General features: G+C 35.7%; 1 protein-coding gene across 31 annotated transcripts in view; it reads left to right on the top strand.

The window, feature by feature from the left end:
• The window catches only part of LOC136836319 (regulator of G-protein signaling 9), a 1320722-nt gene that overhangs the window by 1059960 nt on the left and 243022 nt on the right, over positions 1 to 17740 (top strand). For all 31 annotated transcript variants that reach the window (XM_067100474.1, XM_067100467.1, XM_067100472.1 and 28 more), the window contains 3 exons: positions 5888 to 6076; positions 7897 to 8082; positions 8320 to 8495. In XM_067100474.1, coding sequence (XP_066956575.1) covers positions 5888 to 6076; positions 7897 to 8082; positions 8320 to 8495 — 551 coding nt within the window. The remainder of the gene's footprint in view (positions 1 to 5887; positions 6077 to 7896; positions 8083 to 8319; positions 8496 to 17740) is intronic.

Genomic DNA, 17740 nt, shown 5'->3' with positions numbered 1-17740 from the left:
CTGTCCTCTGCATTCTTTCATTTTGCAGCACCCTTCTCCTTCCCTCCTCCCCCCTCTCCCTCGTCGAGGCAAAGTTAGTTGCTTTTGTTCGTTGAATGTGCGCTGCATTTGTCATAAACGCGAAAAGGAATGTGAGCCCCAATTAGTGCTCTCTCTCTCTCTCTCTCTCTCTCTCTCTCTCTCTCTCTCTCTCTCTCTCTCTCTCTTGAAGCAGCCCACTCGACCTTCCGAGAGCGCCTCTGTTACATTTTAATTGGCTCTATTACATTTTAATTGAATGTTCCTGCTGTCATCATCTCCTTAAAGTCCCAGACATAACATAGACAGAACATTTTCTCTGTTAGGCCGAAGGGAGTGGAAGGTTCCCTTAGACTCTATGGTTCCAGCATATCCTCTGAACAATGGAAAGGAAAAGGAAAGGCAGAAAATGCTCGTTGACGGAAGTCGCCGAGTTTCTTTCATGTCGATTGTCTTGTCATTCCGAGTCGAAGGATGAAAACACAAATGACTGGATTTCGAGTAGACACTTGGTTACAGACAAGAGTTTGCTAAAACTGCCAACGGCTTTATAGTCATGCCACCCGCACGATTTCTGCCTGCAAGGCACATTATAGATCATCACTTTCCTTTCAGTGCATCATTATTTCAGTAGCAGCCAGCCGATGAACATGTGGACAAATACTCTGAACAGTATTTTTCCTCTTGCCAGAAGAATATTTCTATTTTTCCACGAGTGTTTGTCCACGCACCAACCGTACCTCTGTCTACGTAGAATTTGGCGATCTTTTTGGCAAACCTTCAACGTTATGGTACTTTGTGGCGCCTCCCAAACTGCTCCCCCCCCCCAATCCTCCCCTTTCCCCCAAAAATTATTTTCACACCACAGCTTAGATATAAAATGATACGATCCCACAACCGACAAGGAAATATCAGGCTTTATTTTCGTGGACAAAAGTAAAATGATGATAGATCCAGTCAGATTTAAACCAATTTTTCCTACTTTATTTATGGATAGATAGAGCGATAGATGATACCCCTGTATTCCGATATGTGTGTGTATGTATGTATGTATATATATATATATATATATATATATATATATATATATATATATATATATATATATATATATATATATATATATATATATATATATATATATATATATATATATATATATATATATATATATATATATATATATATATATGTGTGTGTGTGTGTGTGTGTGTGTGTGTGTATGTATATATATGTATATCAGCAATAAGTCACCAAACTGCACGTGACAAATATATGCTTAGATAACCACATGAAAGGTGAAAATGAAAGACCAGGTACCAAGCGCTTTCGTGTATTGCGCACACTTCTTCGGGGTACAAAGTAAAATAAATAAATAGAGACATAAACAAGAAAACTTCACAAAACAAAGATCAAAGCCATTAACAAGCTAAACATCATTACTGAATGCAATCACTAGTTTGAAGAAAAATTGTCACATACCAAACAAAAAATACTTTAAAAATACTTAAGAACTGAAACTACAGTTAGAACAGGCTATTGCTAAAAGGTAACATTGTACTTCCCTACAATTTTATGAACAAGGTAACGATCTAATTTAAAAAGACCCGAACTAATATTCATAAGTTGATTGTTAAAATGCTTAATAAAGGCAGATTCAATTATATTTCTCTTAACAATGTGGTTACAAAAGATGATCTCAGATAAATTTTTCCAGTCTATACAATGGTTAAAATCATTCATATGTACAAATAAAGCACTTGTCAATTGGCCTGTTCGAACTGTGTAACGATGTGGCTTTAGACGATAATCTAGTTCTTTATCAGTTTGACCAAAGTATTTATTACTACACCCAGCACAAGGAATCGTGTAAATACAGACATTAATTTGTTTTGGGGAGTTACGAACAATGATATTCTGAAGTGTCCCTGAATTCTTGTAAACAACATTTATCTTGAAAATTTTCAGTAATTTTTTAATGAAACAAAGATTTACGTTATATGGAAGTGTCAAAATATTTTCTCTCACAAAAGGCTCCCTATTGTTATTGGAATAAAAATTGTTTCTAGCTTTCTGTAAAGATTTGTCGATTAAAAACTTTGGGTATTTTAACATAATTCCTACGTCATAAGTTTTACAAAATTCCGAGTCTAAGAATTCCGGGCTGCATATCCTTAATGCCCTTAAAAACATGCTACAAAAAACTGAGAGTTTTACATTAACGTGGTGATCTGAATAATGTAAAACTCTCAAATCCTCGAAAGACTCGCCAAGTGATATCTGCCAGACCGCTTCCGTCGGTTCTAACAAGATAGCCTCCTAAGAAAGTTGCCAGACAGTGACTCATTTGTCTTTTATTAATTTGGTCACCACTCTATCATTGCCGCCTAAATCTGTGAGACCGAACATCGATATCGAGTGATTTTGTGCGCTAGCGCTTTATATAAACAATTAAGCCGTAAGTTCGTTTGGGACAGAGGAAATATTACCCAAAATTTCTCATTTTCATTTCGCGCCCCCACAACTCTGTACTCAATGCTGCGTACAGTGCTTCCACTGGCTGAGTCCAGCCTAAAGGTATAAAATATATTATGTCGCACCTACAAACTAATTAGAACCCTCGGCTCTGGTAAAAACAGATTAGAAAGGTTTGCTCTCTTAAACACGTCGTAGACTTCATATCTTTATATGATGATAGCCTCTCTCTCTCTCTCTCTCTCTCTCTCTCTCTCTCTCTCTCTCTCTCTCTCTCTCTGCAGTCATTCACTGAGGGCTTTGAGTAATTTTTTTTTATATTTAGTTCTCTGCAAAACCATTTTACTTTTTATGTAAATTCATAACGCCAATATTGTGCCTATCAGTAAAATTGATTGCTAAGTGAATTGATAAATGTTGTAAATCCTGTTAATAAATAAACTGGAGTGTAAATCCACTGATATTATCTCAAAGTCTTTGGTGGCCCCTGATACTCCTCCAAATAGATGCGAACATCTACAGTATTGTTTGTCCCTGTAAATCCCAGCTAAGAAGATGGTTACCAGTCTTCAGTTCGAAAACAAGATTATCAGGAAATATACAATTAATCACTTTTACGTAAAACTTTTGTTACCGAGATGTTTCTTTTTAGATGTTTTTCCAGATATTTTCGGTTTTCTACGTACGGATCCATGCAAGTGCCTGGGAGGCAGTAATGGGAGGAAATATGACTCCCAGCGGACATGGTGGGAAACGGAGGTCGCCCTCAGTCGGTGCAGCCTGGTTTTCGGCTTTGAAGCCGTTACTTTATCTGACACTGATGCAAGGCTCTGTGCTGTGCTCATTTATTGTTCACATAACTGGCATTCCCAAGGTAATTATCGCTCCTCCTACTGGATTCCAGCGGAAATAGAAGAATGATTGCTCAAATGGAGTGGACTGGAGTCTACTGTATAGGAATTCTAAAGTTCATTGTGGAATGTGACGTGCGATTGCATTGGTGACAACAAAGTAGACTTTGTGTTAAGGTGTTTGTGGTTATAAAAGACCGAGAAGAAATATGGCCACTCCCTAGTAACTGCTGTTGTGGCAGAAAGAAACAGAACTGTTAAAATACTGATTTCAACAGGCAAGTGACAAAGTTAATTTCGTTTTGCTTTGAATAACCCACATACTCATTAGCAACTTATTGCAAAAAGCACCAAGAATCATTTCCGAAACCTAATTACACGAAACATTTTCAATAAGCAATAGCATTAAGAAAACAACAAACATTTTTGAAAACTTAAAGTAAACAAGTAAACACTTTCAAATTGCAGTTGCTGACTTTCCTGGCGCGTATTGAAGGAAACAAAACAAAAGCCGACGTTTTCAAAAAGTAGTTTCAGCAAACATTTTTCAGAGCGTGGTCGTAACAAACAAACGGTAAACATCCTCGGAATGCAATTTTAGCTAACAACCGGGATACCAATAGAAATGTAACTCTAGAGAACCAACAGCAAATGCATCTTTAGCCTTATTTTAGAGAATAAAAACATTTTCAGAACAGTACAGCAAAAAATCAACAGTAAAAATGCTGAGACAGTATTCAACAATCACAGAACTGTTACATAAGAGAAGCAGAAAAGAAAGATAGTTGTTGCACTCTTAACTATTGCCTTTGCTTACAGTAAGTGTGAAGATGACTTTTGATTTCTTGGCAATTCCCAAAGAGATTTCCGTAAGGATTAATCTATTATGTTAATTTCCTTGGCTGCCTTTCTGTGTGTGTTTCCCTCCCCTCCCCTCCCCTCCCCTCCTCCCATCCCCTCCCCCTTCCTTCCCCCTTTCCTCTTTCCCCTTTTCCCTCCCCCTTCTCCTCTCCATTCCCCTTCCCTCCCCTTTCTCCTTCCCTCCCCTCCCCCCCATTCCCCCTCTAATCCCCTTCCCCATCCCCTCCCCCTTCCCCTCCCCCTCCCCTCCCCTTCCCTTCCACCTCCCCTCCCCTCTTCCCCTTCCCCCTCCCCCTCCTCCTTTTCCATCCCTCTACCCTCCCCCTCCCCATTCCCTCTTCCCTTTTCCATGCTTTATGATGAAATAAAATGTGTAGAGATTGAGTACTATCAACAAAATGTTTATAGATTTGTAAGGACATCATTTTTTTTAAAAGTAATGTACAGGTTTCTTTCCTGAATGGATGCGGATCTGACAGGAATCCATTTAGGAGCTGAAGATGGCTTCACAGGATCCTGGAGTCTTTAAGAATTTGAGAAGACGTTATAATCCAGTGGGCATTTCTTCAGGAATGCTTCAGGAGCTGAAGAATTCTGCAAAGGATCCTGCAGTTGTGAAGACGTCTTTCAAGAATAATGTTTTAATAATAACTGTCCAGAAATTTTCAACATTAAGTGACCCAGCGGTATATAATAAAGGATTTTTGGCCGAGTTTTGTTATTTTCGTTCTGAAATGGACTCATTGGGTAATTCTAGAACAACAGCAGGCAATACTGGCGATGGTACGGAACCGCCAATGGCATCAGCAATGGTTCAAAACCTTTCAGCAGCTGCTCCTGCAGACAAACAACTGAACATATCTTGGTGTACACCAAGATATGTTCAGTTGTTTGTATGTGACAGGAAGGTAATCAGGGCTGGTGCTGCCCATAGACTTTTGCTGACTACTAGCAGTAGGGTTAATTTCGTCGTGGGTATGGGTATGGGCATGGTATGGGTATGGTACAGATATGGGGATGGGTATGGTATACATATGGGTATGGGTATGGTATGTATATGGGTATGGGCACGGGTATGGGAATGGTATGTTATGGATATGGGTATAGGAATGGAATGGATATGGGTATGGGTATTGGTACAGGTAAGGGTATGGGTATAGGTATGGGTGTGGTACAGATATGGATATGGGTATGGGTATGGGTATCAGTATGGGTATGGTAAGGGTATGGGTATCAGTATCTGTATGGTACGGGTATGGGTGTAGGTATAGGTATGGTATGGATATGGGTATGATAAGGGTATGGAATGGATATGGGTATAGGTATGGGTGTGTGTATGGGTATGGTACAGATATGGGTATGGGTATGGGTATGGGTATGGGTATGGTATGCAGCTACAGATATAGGTATGGGTATGGTACGGATATGTGAACTAGCAAATGCGAATGATAGCGAGCATCTGCTAGTCACTTAATGAACCCTTGGATATGCTAATAGTGTATTATCTTTGTTAAACAGGTTTCTTAATACAAGCTTCTCGTTATTCGCAATTCCAGTGAAACTTATATCGCTGAACTTGTGTAGTGAAATTTAGCGCAATTTTCCAAATGTTCTGTATCAAATTTACTAGCAGACAAAAGTATAACATAGAAACAGACTATTAATTTCCTGTTTTATTTCAGACACCGTACTACTGGCCATCACAGAATCATAGTGCAGACACTACTGATTACGCTATATACCTGACCAAGCGGTTGTCCAGGAATAAACAGAAACATGGGCTTGAAGACTACGAGATTGAGGCTTACAACAAACTCAAAAAGGCGCTCTCTCACAAGTGGGACTTTATCACCATGCAGGCGGACGAACAGGCAAGTGAACGACATTCATGGCGTAGCCTTCAAATGAGGAGGGGCACTAACAAAACACTTTTTACTTTTGTCATAAAGGTCTGTGCATGGATATGTAAGTATCTCTGCACGTTGTCTAAAACAGAAAGGAAGCAGAAATGGAGGAGAACTGGATTTACTATAGAGAAATCTTGACTCCAACTACTTTCCCAGAGGGGCATCTGAGGAGACCTAGGGCAACAGGAAGAAAAGTCTCCAAAGGGAGAAGTGCGTGCGTATGCATCTAGGGAGAAATGAGTTGGCGTGTATAAAACTCACTGTTAGCATTGGTGTGTGGGATTCAGATCAGAGATGACATACCAGATAGTACTAGACTACTGTAGATAGGAAAGGCCTGCAGAGAGAGCCAAGGAAGCTGCAGTATTAGTCTTCCCTTGTAATCGGTCTTTTTATGCATTTGGTCACCGTGTTTCCTTATGTATGCATTTATTTTTGTGCATTTGTAAACGTGTGTGTATACAAAGCTATGCTTTGGGTCTTGGGGGAGTACAACAGTATGACAGAGGGAAGTGGCAACGTATTTCTTTTATATTTCACTGAATAACGATAAACTAGATTCAAATTATCCAAAAAGAAACATCGGGATTGCTTACGAAGAAGAGTCTGAAGGTGTTTACGAATCTATTTCCAGTACAAAAAGATAAATTTATAAATACAGAAAACTGCCGCTTTAAATCGTGAACCGACTTTGAAGGCCGTTATTGGATTATAATCGCTTTCCACATCAAGTTTGTCTACATTTCCATTGTTAGTGAGTGAAATGGGCCGTGACTCGCATCCTCTTCCTTTCGGGAACTACAAGTACCAGCAGCTGTTTTTAACTCGGGAAATGTCCTGCAAAATATGTAAGCAGAAACTACTTACATATTTTGCAGGACGTTTCCCGAGTTAAAAACAGTTGCCGGTTTTTTCCTGAAGGGAAGTAGTTCCAGAAAGGAACTGTAAGGTGCATGGGTCGAGCATTCGCGTTTTCAGTTTTGCATCTCAGATATTTGCTATCATACCTAGGAGTTGACTGAGGATTGCCGCTTTGCAAGTGCAACTCTTTGACGACGAGAAGACTATAACACAAACATCGGTCTCTCCTTTCATTGAGTCTGTTTGTTTATATATATATGTGTATATATATGCATATATATATATGTATATATATGTGTGTATATATATATATATATATATATATATATGTATATATATATATATATATATATATATATATATATATAGAGAGAGAGAGTGTGTGTGTGTGTGTGTGTGTGAGTGTGTTTGTATGCGCGTGTGTGTATGTGTGTAATAGTAGCAGGTAAGAAGGCCCCCAGAAAAATACCAAAATATTGAACCAATCTCAGTTGTTGAACTACACTACCAAACTTTTTTAATAAAGAAATACCAGGCTAAATCATTTTATGTAACTTTTCCATAATTATTCTGATAATGGGACAAATTTCCCTAGAAACGTTCCTTGTGAGTGTTCACCTCCATAAACTCGCAGTTCCTCTCCTTCCGTGGCCTGAGATTTTCTTCACTTAAAACTGTGGCCTGGAACCTTTTAAAGGAAGAAGTCCATTATATAAAGCTTAACGTTTGATTCTCTTTATAGCAATCGAGCCAAATTTGGACTATTTTTCATTTCGTGTTGGTGTCCTGGAGTAAAGAACTGTATATGGTCATTTTTTATGCCCAATTCATCTTGATGAACTGTGGATCTTTGTCATTATTTGAAACAAAGGTTCGACTGTATAACGTACTGTGACGTCATTATCATAAATTTCCCTTCACAGGTAAAGTTGGCAAAGGACCGCAAAAAGGGGGACAAGATCGTCACCGACTCGCAGGAAAGGGCGTACTGGAGAGTGTACCGGCCTCCGCCAGGCTTCACCAACTGCCTTGAGACCGCTCCTGTACCTGACAAGACAAATATGGCCAACCGTGTGAGGAAGAAAACTGCTGACGATTTAAAGAAAGATGTAGGTTTGAATCGGCGCTTTCCAGTTATTTTGGGCTGAGGGGAGGGAGTACTTTGTGCTCCTGTTCATTATTTTGCATTCAATTATTGTTAAGGAAATATGACTTCATACTTTAAATTGACTGCAGTGTCTCATTCTCATGGGTATCCTGAGTAACTCAAAGTCATGTGCTTCATTTTCCTCAAGTACAGGGATTAACATTCTTCTTCTTCTTTCCTTTGCTGCTCCGAATCCAAGAACGAGTTTTTAGCTGCAACTTTAGTTCGCACAAGGCAGAAGATATCGCAGGCGTCGGAAGCTCTTCTCACTCACTGTGAAACTTATTTCGAATACGACCCTATTCTCACATCTCCTCAGCCTTCCAACCCGTGGCATTCAGACGTCGACACGTACTGGGCGCAGAATGACAACTTGTACGTTGGAAATGCCGTCAGTCCTTTTGTAGTGCTCGTTGTTGGTGTGCTTTTTCTTTCCCTCTGTTGGTCTTCATATCACATTGCGGACATAATTTGACTCACACAGTTTAACGTCAACATTCGGCCGAGTGCATCTTTCTCAATCAGCTTTTATTTTATCTCTGCATGTATGCGAGACATTACCAGCTGCCTGGCTGATTTAGAAGAGATATGTTTGTAAGTCCCAAGATTTTGATACAAATGTGTCCCCTCGCTAGGTAATCATGACTCTTCCCGGGAGTAATGTCTCTCTTGTCACCTGTTTTCATTATGGCTAAACTTCACTTTGGACTCGCATATTGATGTAGCACTGACTGTAGAACTAGCTGTAAACCTACGTCACGGCACGTAAAGTAACGTCGTTTTGAACCAGTTGTCTTGCTCTTCATAAAATGTACCTTACCATTTATAATGGCGACATTATTTTCATCAGGAAACGCCCTTTTTCATATTAACGTGCGAGTTTGAAGTCAATTGTTACTGTTATTTATTTTCTGAATGTAACAAAATTTGTCGTCAGTTTGATATTTGCAGGCATGTCCTCTGAACTTTTATAATACATATCTAAAAATATTTGACAAGTTTGATACTGATAGTGATACAGGGTTTTCATGCATTATTGACGGCATTTATAACAAGATTTTAATCATTATTTGAGACAGCCGAAATGACTCTTTTTTTTTTTCGTGCCCTCTTGACACTCATGATAAGGAGCCCGCTCTCCATTAGTCAAGCTCTAGAGGTTGACCTGTGATGATACTGTTCTGAGCACGACTTTATAGCTAGGGGACTTATCCAGTTATGAAAGCTTGTTTACATTGGCAATATTGTACATAAGATGGTTGTTTATTTTCTCCAGCTTGACTGATTGGTGAAACCTTGAGCGCTTTTGCACTGACGTCAGCTTCATGTGATCTCGTGTTTTGAGGACGTCTTTTGGCATCAATGGAACCGAATGCTGTTTCTGCTTTTTCTTTAGCGTATAATCAACAAATTCTTTACTGTCATCCCTTGGGTTGCCCAAAAAGAAAGCAACGTATCATTTTTAATGGTATATGAAATACTGTATTCAAAAAGTTTGTGATCCGCTATGCCCGATCACTTTTTTAAACTAAACAGTGGTCCACGCCGCCAAAGGACGTCTAGTTTTCGCCAAGTATTACCATGTTGACTTGCGCTGTGTTGTGTGTATATTTTTGTGCTTGAAATAGATAGAGCTGAGAGCACACTGCATGGCATGTCGGTGGGGCTGAGTAAAGTGAAAGTCGAGAAAATTTCGGTTCCGTTTTCAATGGTCTAGAAATAACTTAGAGAAATCTTTCTTTGCATGCTAGAGAAAAAGGAGGCATTATATGAATTCTTTTATAATGCAGATAACAGAATGTTTTCAAAGACGTATCTTCTTTTAGAATGTACTCCTGCTAGGAGCTAAGACTTTGCTCTTTTCTATGATCCTATTTTATTTAGATATTTGATTAATTTTCAATAACTTAGCCTGACCATTTTGGTGTTGTTGAGTTATCAATGAAAATGAAAAACTTCCACGCTCATTCGTCAGCTTCTAAAGCAAAAGGAAACCTTCGGGAAAAACGTCACATTAGCCACCCCATATAGCAACACATTGCACCACTCGCCTCTGTCCTGCATGCACTCTCACGATTCGTGGATACTACTCTATCCGTGATAACCATAGTCAATAGTCGTTGCGACGGCAGATTACATAAACAAATCAATCAGTTCACACTACCTAGCCAGTGTTTTCACAGCTTCTCTTTCTTCCTTCCTGCCAAAACTTTCAGAACTGTACAAAAGTTTTTCCAACCTATTATTCTTCAGCTCTCCACGTGACCTGACCAATTATATAAGAACTTTGATCCGTTTTTGCTTTTCGCTAACCCTTCGAGTGCACCTTCCTGTTTCCCATTTCTCACCATTTCAGCCACTCCTAATCCATATACTCTACGAAAAGTTCCTATTAACAGCATCTTTATTATTATTATTCCAGTCCAGCAATTATGAACTCGCTTCTGCCCTCCCAACCATTTGCAAAGATCCGCTGGATTCCCTTCTTCAAGTATCCCGTGACTCATCTACCATCTCACCTTGACATTGTCTGATTTACACTATAATTAGGTAATATTACCTGAAAATAGATGTTACCAGTAACTTCCTCCTTAAGATTTAAACCAGTGACCATCAAATCATCCGGCCAGCCTTTTATCCGATTACTGCACGGGTGTTAAAAGGAGATGAACCAGTTGTTTGCTATATACATACATACATACATACATAAATACATACATATATATATATATATATATATATATATATATATATATATATATATATATATATATATATATATATATATATATATGTGTGTGTGTATGTATGTATATATATATAGACACACTTACTATCATAATATTGTCCATGCCGTGCTAACTTTTCCCTCACAGCTCTTGGACTAGCGCATGTGTACTTATTCTCCCGTTCCCATAGTTATTTTGACACCAAACGCTCAGGCACCCATAAATTCACAGCATATTCAGAAAACTATAGTTTAAAATTGAAATCCCTAGACACTGAAATCTCAATACTTTTGGAGAAGCTTCCTCCCTAGTAGAATTATATAGGTGCCTGTACTGTACCCACTCCAGGATTCGATCGTGGACCTTTCGTTCAGGTACAACAGTAAAGTGTCGAATGTGACCACTCGACGAGAGAAGATTACCAACTGAAGCGCAGACGGGAGGAAGGGCACAAACAGTGTTTTTTTTTTTTTTAATGGACAAAACACGTTTAAAGTTTTCATAAACCAATGTCTCCAAAAGCAACCATACAATTTAAATCCAATATGCAACACTTTAATTAAAGCAAATGTATCACATTTCAGTAGCTCCTTTCGTTCTCGAGTAGCAGCGCAAACTGTAAGGGAAAGTGACATCGGGCTGTGACATGTTGCAAAATCTACTGTGAAATACAATATCGAAGTAGAAATAAGAAAATTATTGTTTTTATTTTCATCTCTAACGGTCGATTTCCCATGTTGCAAAATCTACTGTGAAATACAATATCGAAGTAGAAATAAGAAAATTATTGTTTTTATTTTCATCTCTAACGGTCGATTTCCCATGTTGCAAAATCTACTGTGAAATACAATATCGAAATGGAGATATGAAAATTATGGTTTTTTATTTCCATCTTTAACGACAGATATACCACATTGCAAAATCTACTGTGAAATAAAATATCGAAATAGAAATATGAAAATAATGGTTTTTATTTCCATCTCTAACGACTCATTTGCCGTATTGCAAAATTTACTGTGAAATGAAATATCGAAATAGAAATATGTAAACTGTGGTTGTTATTTCCATCTCTAACGTCAGATTTGCCAAACTGCAAAATCTCCTGTGAAATATAATATCGAAATAGAAATATGAAAATTATGGTTTTTATTTCCATCAACAAAGACTGATTTGCAATGTTGCAAAATCTACTGTGAAATATAATATCGAAATAGAAATATGAAACTTATGGTTTTTATGCCCATTCTAACGACTGAATTGCCAGTTAGCAAAATCTATTGTGAAATCCATTATCGAAATAGAAATATGAAAATTGCTGCTCTTATTTCCATTTTCAACGACTGATTGCCATGTTGCAAAATCTACTGTGAAATATAATAATCGAAATAGGAATGTGGAAACTGTGGTTTTTATTTCCATCTCTAACGACTGATTTGCCATGTTGCAAAATCTACTGTGAAATATAATATCGAAATAGAAATATGAAAATAGTGGTTTTTACTCCATCTCTAACGACTGAATTGCCATGTTGCAAAATCTACAGTGAAATAGAAATATGAAAATAGTGGTTTTTATTTCCATCTCTAACGACTGAATTGCCATGTTGCAAAATCTACTGTGAAATATAATATCGAAATAGAAATATGAAAATTATTGTTTTTATTTCCATCTCTAACGACTGATTTGCCATGTTGCAAAATCTACTCGTGAAATATAATATCGAAATAGAAATATGAAAATGGTGGTTTTTATTTCCATCTCTAACAACTGAAAATTTGCCATGTTGCAAAATCTACTGTGAAATATAATATCGAAATAGAAATAAGAAAATTATTGGTTTTTATTTCCATCTCTAACGACTGAATTTCCATGTTGCAAAATCTACTGTGAAATATAATATCGAAATAGAAATAAATATCGAAAATAGTGGTTTTTATTTCCATCTCTAACGACTGAATTGCCATTATTGTTTATTTTCAAAATCTGCTGTGAAATATAATATCGAAATAGAAATATGAAAATTGTGGTTTTTATTTCCATCTCTAACGACTGATTTGCCATGCTGCAAAATCTACTGTGAAATATAATATCGAAAGAAATAAAACGACGATTTCCCATGTTGCAAAATCTACTGTGGTTTTTTTTTTCTAAAGACGATTTCCCATGTTGCAAAATCTAAAAATAAGAAAATGATTGTTTTTATTTTCATCTCTAACAACGATTTCCCATGTTGCAAAATCTACTGTGAAATATAATATCGTAGAAATATAAGTGGTTTTTATTTTCATCTCTAACGACTGAATTGCCATGTTGCAAAATCTACTGTGAAATAATGGTGGTTATTAGTGGTTTTTATTTCCATCTCTAACAACTGAATTGCCATGTTGCAAAATCTACTGTGAAATATAATATCGAAATAGAAATATGAAAATAGTGGTTTTATTTCCATCTCTAACGACTGAATTGCCATGTTGCAAAATCTACTGTGAAATATAAATATCGAAAATAGTGGTTTTTTTTTTTGTTTTTCCATCTCTAAAATATGACTGACTTGCCATGTTGCAAAATCTACTGTGAAATATAATATCGAAATAGAAATATGAAAATAGTGGTTTTTATTTCCATCTCTAACGACTGAATTGCCATGCTGCAAAATCTACTGTGAAATATAATATCGAAATAGCAATATGAAAATTGTGGTTTTTATTTCTATCTCTAAAGACTGACTTGCCATATTGCAAAATCTATCGTGAAATATAATATCGAAATTGAAATATGAAAATGGTGGTTTTTATTTCCATCTCTAAAGACTGAATTGCCATGTTGCAAAATCTACTGTGAAATATAATATCGAAATACAAATATGAAAATAGTGGTTTTTATCTCCATCTCTAACGACTGATTTGCCATGTTGCAAAATCTACTGTGAAATAGAAATGTGAAAATAGTGGTTTTTATTTCCATCTCTAACGACTGATTTGCCATGTTGCAAAATCTACTGTGAAATAGAAATGTGAAAATAGTGGTTTTTATTTCCCTCTCTAACGACTTATTTGCCATGTTGCAAAATCTACTGTGAAATATAATATCGAAGTAGAAATATTTAAATTGTGGTTTTCATTTCCATTTTTAACAACTGATTTGCCATACTGCAAAATCTGTGTGAAATATGATATCAAAATACAAATGTGGGAATTGTGGTTTTTATTTCCATCTCTAACGTCTGAATTGATATACTGCAGAGTCTCCTGTGAAATATATGGAAATACTTATAAGAAAGTTATGATTTTTATTAACACCTAATGACTGATTTGTAAATAGCAAAATCAACTATGAAATATAAACTCGAAATAGAAATATGAAAATTATGGTTTTTATTTCCATCTCTAACGACACATTTGCCATGTTGCAAAATCTACTGTGAAATATAATATCGAAATAGGATTGTGAAACCTATCGTTTTTATTTCCATACAAAACGACTGAATTGCCATGTTACAAAATCTGCTGTGAAATATGACATCGAAATAGAAATAGGAAAATAGTCGTATTTATTTCCATCTATAACGACTGATTTGCCATGCTGAAAATCTACTGTGAAATATAACGTCGAAATAGAAATGTGAAACCTGTGTTTTTTATTTACATATCTAACGACTGACTTACCATGTAGCAAAATCCATTGTGAAATATAATATCGAAATAGAAATATGAAAATAGTGTTTTTTTTTTTTTGCATCACTAACGACAGATTTGCCATATTGCAAAATCTACTGTGAAATATACAGTAATATCGAAATAGAAATATGAAAATTGTGGTTTTTATTTCTATCTCTAACGATTGAATTGCCATGTTGCAAAATCTACTGTGAAATATAATATCGAAATAGAAATATGAAAATTGTGGTTTTTATTTCCATCTCTAACGACTGAAATGCCATGTTGCACAATCTAGTGTGAAATATAATATCGAAACAGAAATATGAAAATAATGGTTTTATTTCCATCTATAACGACTAGATTTGCCATGTTGCAAAATCTACTGTGAAATATAATATCGAAATACAAATTTGAAAATCGTGTTTTTTATTTCCATCTCGAACGACTGAATTGCCATGTTACAAAATCTACTGTGAAATATAATATCGAAACAGAAATATGAAAATAATGGTTTTATTTCCATCTCTAACGACTAGATTTGCCATGATGCAAAATCTACTGTGAAATATAATATCGAAATACAAATTTGAAAATCGTGTTTTTTATTTCCATCTCGAACGACTGAATTGCCATGTTGCAAAATCTCCTGTGAAATATAAAATGGAAGAAGAAATATTTAAATTGTGGTTTTTATTTCCATTTTTAACAACTGATTTGCCATACTGCAAAATTTCGTTTGAAATATATTAAAATAGAAATGTGGAAATTGTGGTTTTTATTTCCATCTCTAAAGTCTGAATTGATATATTGCAAAATCTCCTGTGAAATATAATATGGAAATACTAATGTGAAAATTGTGGTTTTTACTTCCATCTCTAATGACTGATTTGTGTATAGCAAAATCTACTGTGAAATATAATATCGAAACAGAAATATGAAAATTGTGGTTTTTATTTCCATCTCTAACGACAGATTTGCCATATTGCAAAATCTCCTGTTAGATATAATATCGAAATTGAAATATGAAAATTTTGGTTTTTATTTCTATCTCTAACGTGTAATTTGCCATATTGTAAAATCTACTGTAATATATAATACCGAAATAGAAATATGAAAACTTCAGTTTTTATTTCCATCACTAACCACTGATTTGCCATGTTGCAAAATCTACTGTGAAATTCTTCCTCTTTTAATGTGCTTTTATCCCATTTGCATGGGGTAAGCACGATGCCTTCTTTTGAAGGACTTTGATATGGCTTTGGGGTAGACCGTAGTCTTGATCGGCTGCCTTGCTGTCATCACTTAGACCCCAGTAGCGTATGTACATGTATTGTACCAGTCACCAGCTCCCTTTCTTTCAGCAGCGAGAAGTTGTTGTGCGGTTAGGTCGACAGTCGAGACGTTTGAGGTGTCTTATGTTTTTAGATGTTGGAGTGGCTTTGTTTGTGTGTGTGTATTAGTCTGTAACACCCATTTGCTTTTAAGCAAACCTATCAGTTGATTACATACATAATCCCGGGTTGTCTACACGGATAGCAAAGTGTCCGCCTCTCTGACCGGTCGGCTGCGGATTTGAACCCGCGCAACAGACCTCTATGAAGTCCAAAGCTGCTGTTCAAATTGACTTGGCCATCGAGGCTCTGCAAAATCTACTGTGAAATATTTTATCGAAATACAGATATGAAAATTGTTGTTTTTATTTCCATCTCTAACGACTGATTTGCCATTTTGCAAATCTACTGTGAAATATAATATCGAAATAGAAATATGAAAGTTGTATTTTTTATTTCCATCGCTAACTACTGATCTGCCCTGTTGCAAAATCTACTGTGAAATATAATATCGAAATAGAAATGTGAAACTTATGTTTTTTATTTCCAACTCTAACGACTGAATTACCATATTGCAAATCTCCAGTGAAATCTAATATCGAAATAGAAATACGAAAATTGTGATTTTATTTCCATTTTCAACGAATGATTTTCCATGTTGCAAAATCTACTGTGAAATATAATATCGAAATTGAAATATGAAAATGGTGGTTTTTATTTCCATCTCTAACGACTGAATTGCCATATTGCAAAATCTATTGTGAAACATAACATCGAAATAGAAATATGAAAATAGTGGTTTTTATTTCCATCTCTAACGACTGAATTGCCATGTTGCAAAATCGACTGTGAAATATAATATCGAAATAGAAATATGAAAATAGTGGTTTTTATCTCCATTTCTAACGACTGAACTGCCATGTTGCAAAATCAACTGTGAAATATAATATCGAAATAGAAATATGAAAATTGTGGGGTTTTTTATATCTCTAAAGACTGAATTGCCATATTGCAAAATCTATCGTGAAAAATAATATCGAAATTTAAATATGGAAATGGTGGATTTTATTTCCATCTCTAACGGCTGAATTGCCATGTTGCAAAATCTACTGTGAAATATAATATCGAAATAGAAATATGAAAATTGTGGTTTTTTTTATATCTCTAAAGACTGAATTGCCATATTGCAAAATCTATCGTGAAAAATAATATCGAAATTGAAATATGAAAATGGTGGTTTTTATTTCCATCTCTAACGATTTAATTGCCATGTTGCAAAATCTACTGTGAAATATAATATCGAAATAGAAATATGAAAATGGTGGCGGTTTTTTTATATCTCTAAAGACTGAATTGCCATATTGCAAAATCTATCGTGAAAAATAATATCGAAATTGAAAATGAAAATGGTGGATTTTATTTCCATCTCTAACGATTGAATTGCCATGTTGCAAAATCTACTGTGAAATATAATATCGAAATACAAATATGAGAATAGTGGTTTTTATCTCCATCTCTAACGACTGAATTGCCATGTTGCAAAATCTACTGTGAAATAGAAATATGAAAATAGTGGTTTTTATTTCCATCTCTAACGACTGATTTGCCATGTTGCAAAATCTACTGTGAAATAGAAATATGAAAATAGTGGTTTTTATCTCCATCTCTAACGACTGATTTGCCATGTTGCAAAATCTACTGTGAAATAGAAATATGAAAATAGTGATTTTTATTTCCATCTCTAACGACTGATTTGCCATGTTGCAAAATCTACTGTGAAATATAATATCGAAGTAGAAATATTTAAATTGTGGTTTTCATTTCCATTTTTAACAACTGATTTGCCATACTGAAAAATCTCGTGTGAAATATGATATCAAAATAGAAATGTGGAGATTGTG

Source organism: Macrobrachium rosenbergii, chromosome 56, assembly GCF_040412425.1.
Source record: "Macrobrachium rosenbergii isolate ZJJX-2024 chromosome 56, ASM4041242v1, whole genome shotgun sequence".
NCBI classification, from domain to species: Eukaryota; Metazoa; Arthropoda; class Malacostraca; order Decapoda; family Palaemonidae; genus Macrobrachium; species Macrobrachium rosenbergii.
Note: the sequence above shows the minus strand (reverse complement) of the source record. Positions and strands in the feature narration are given on the sequence as shown.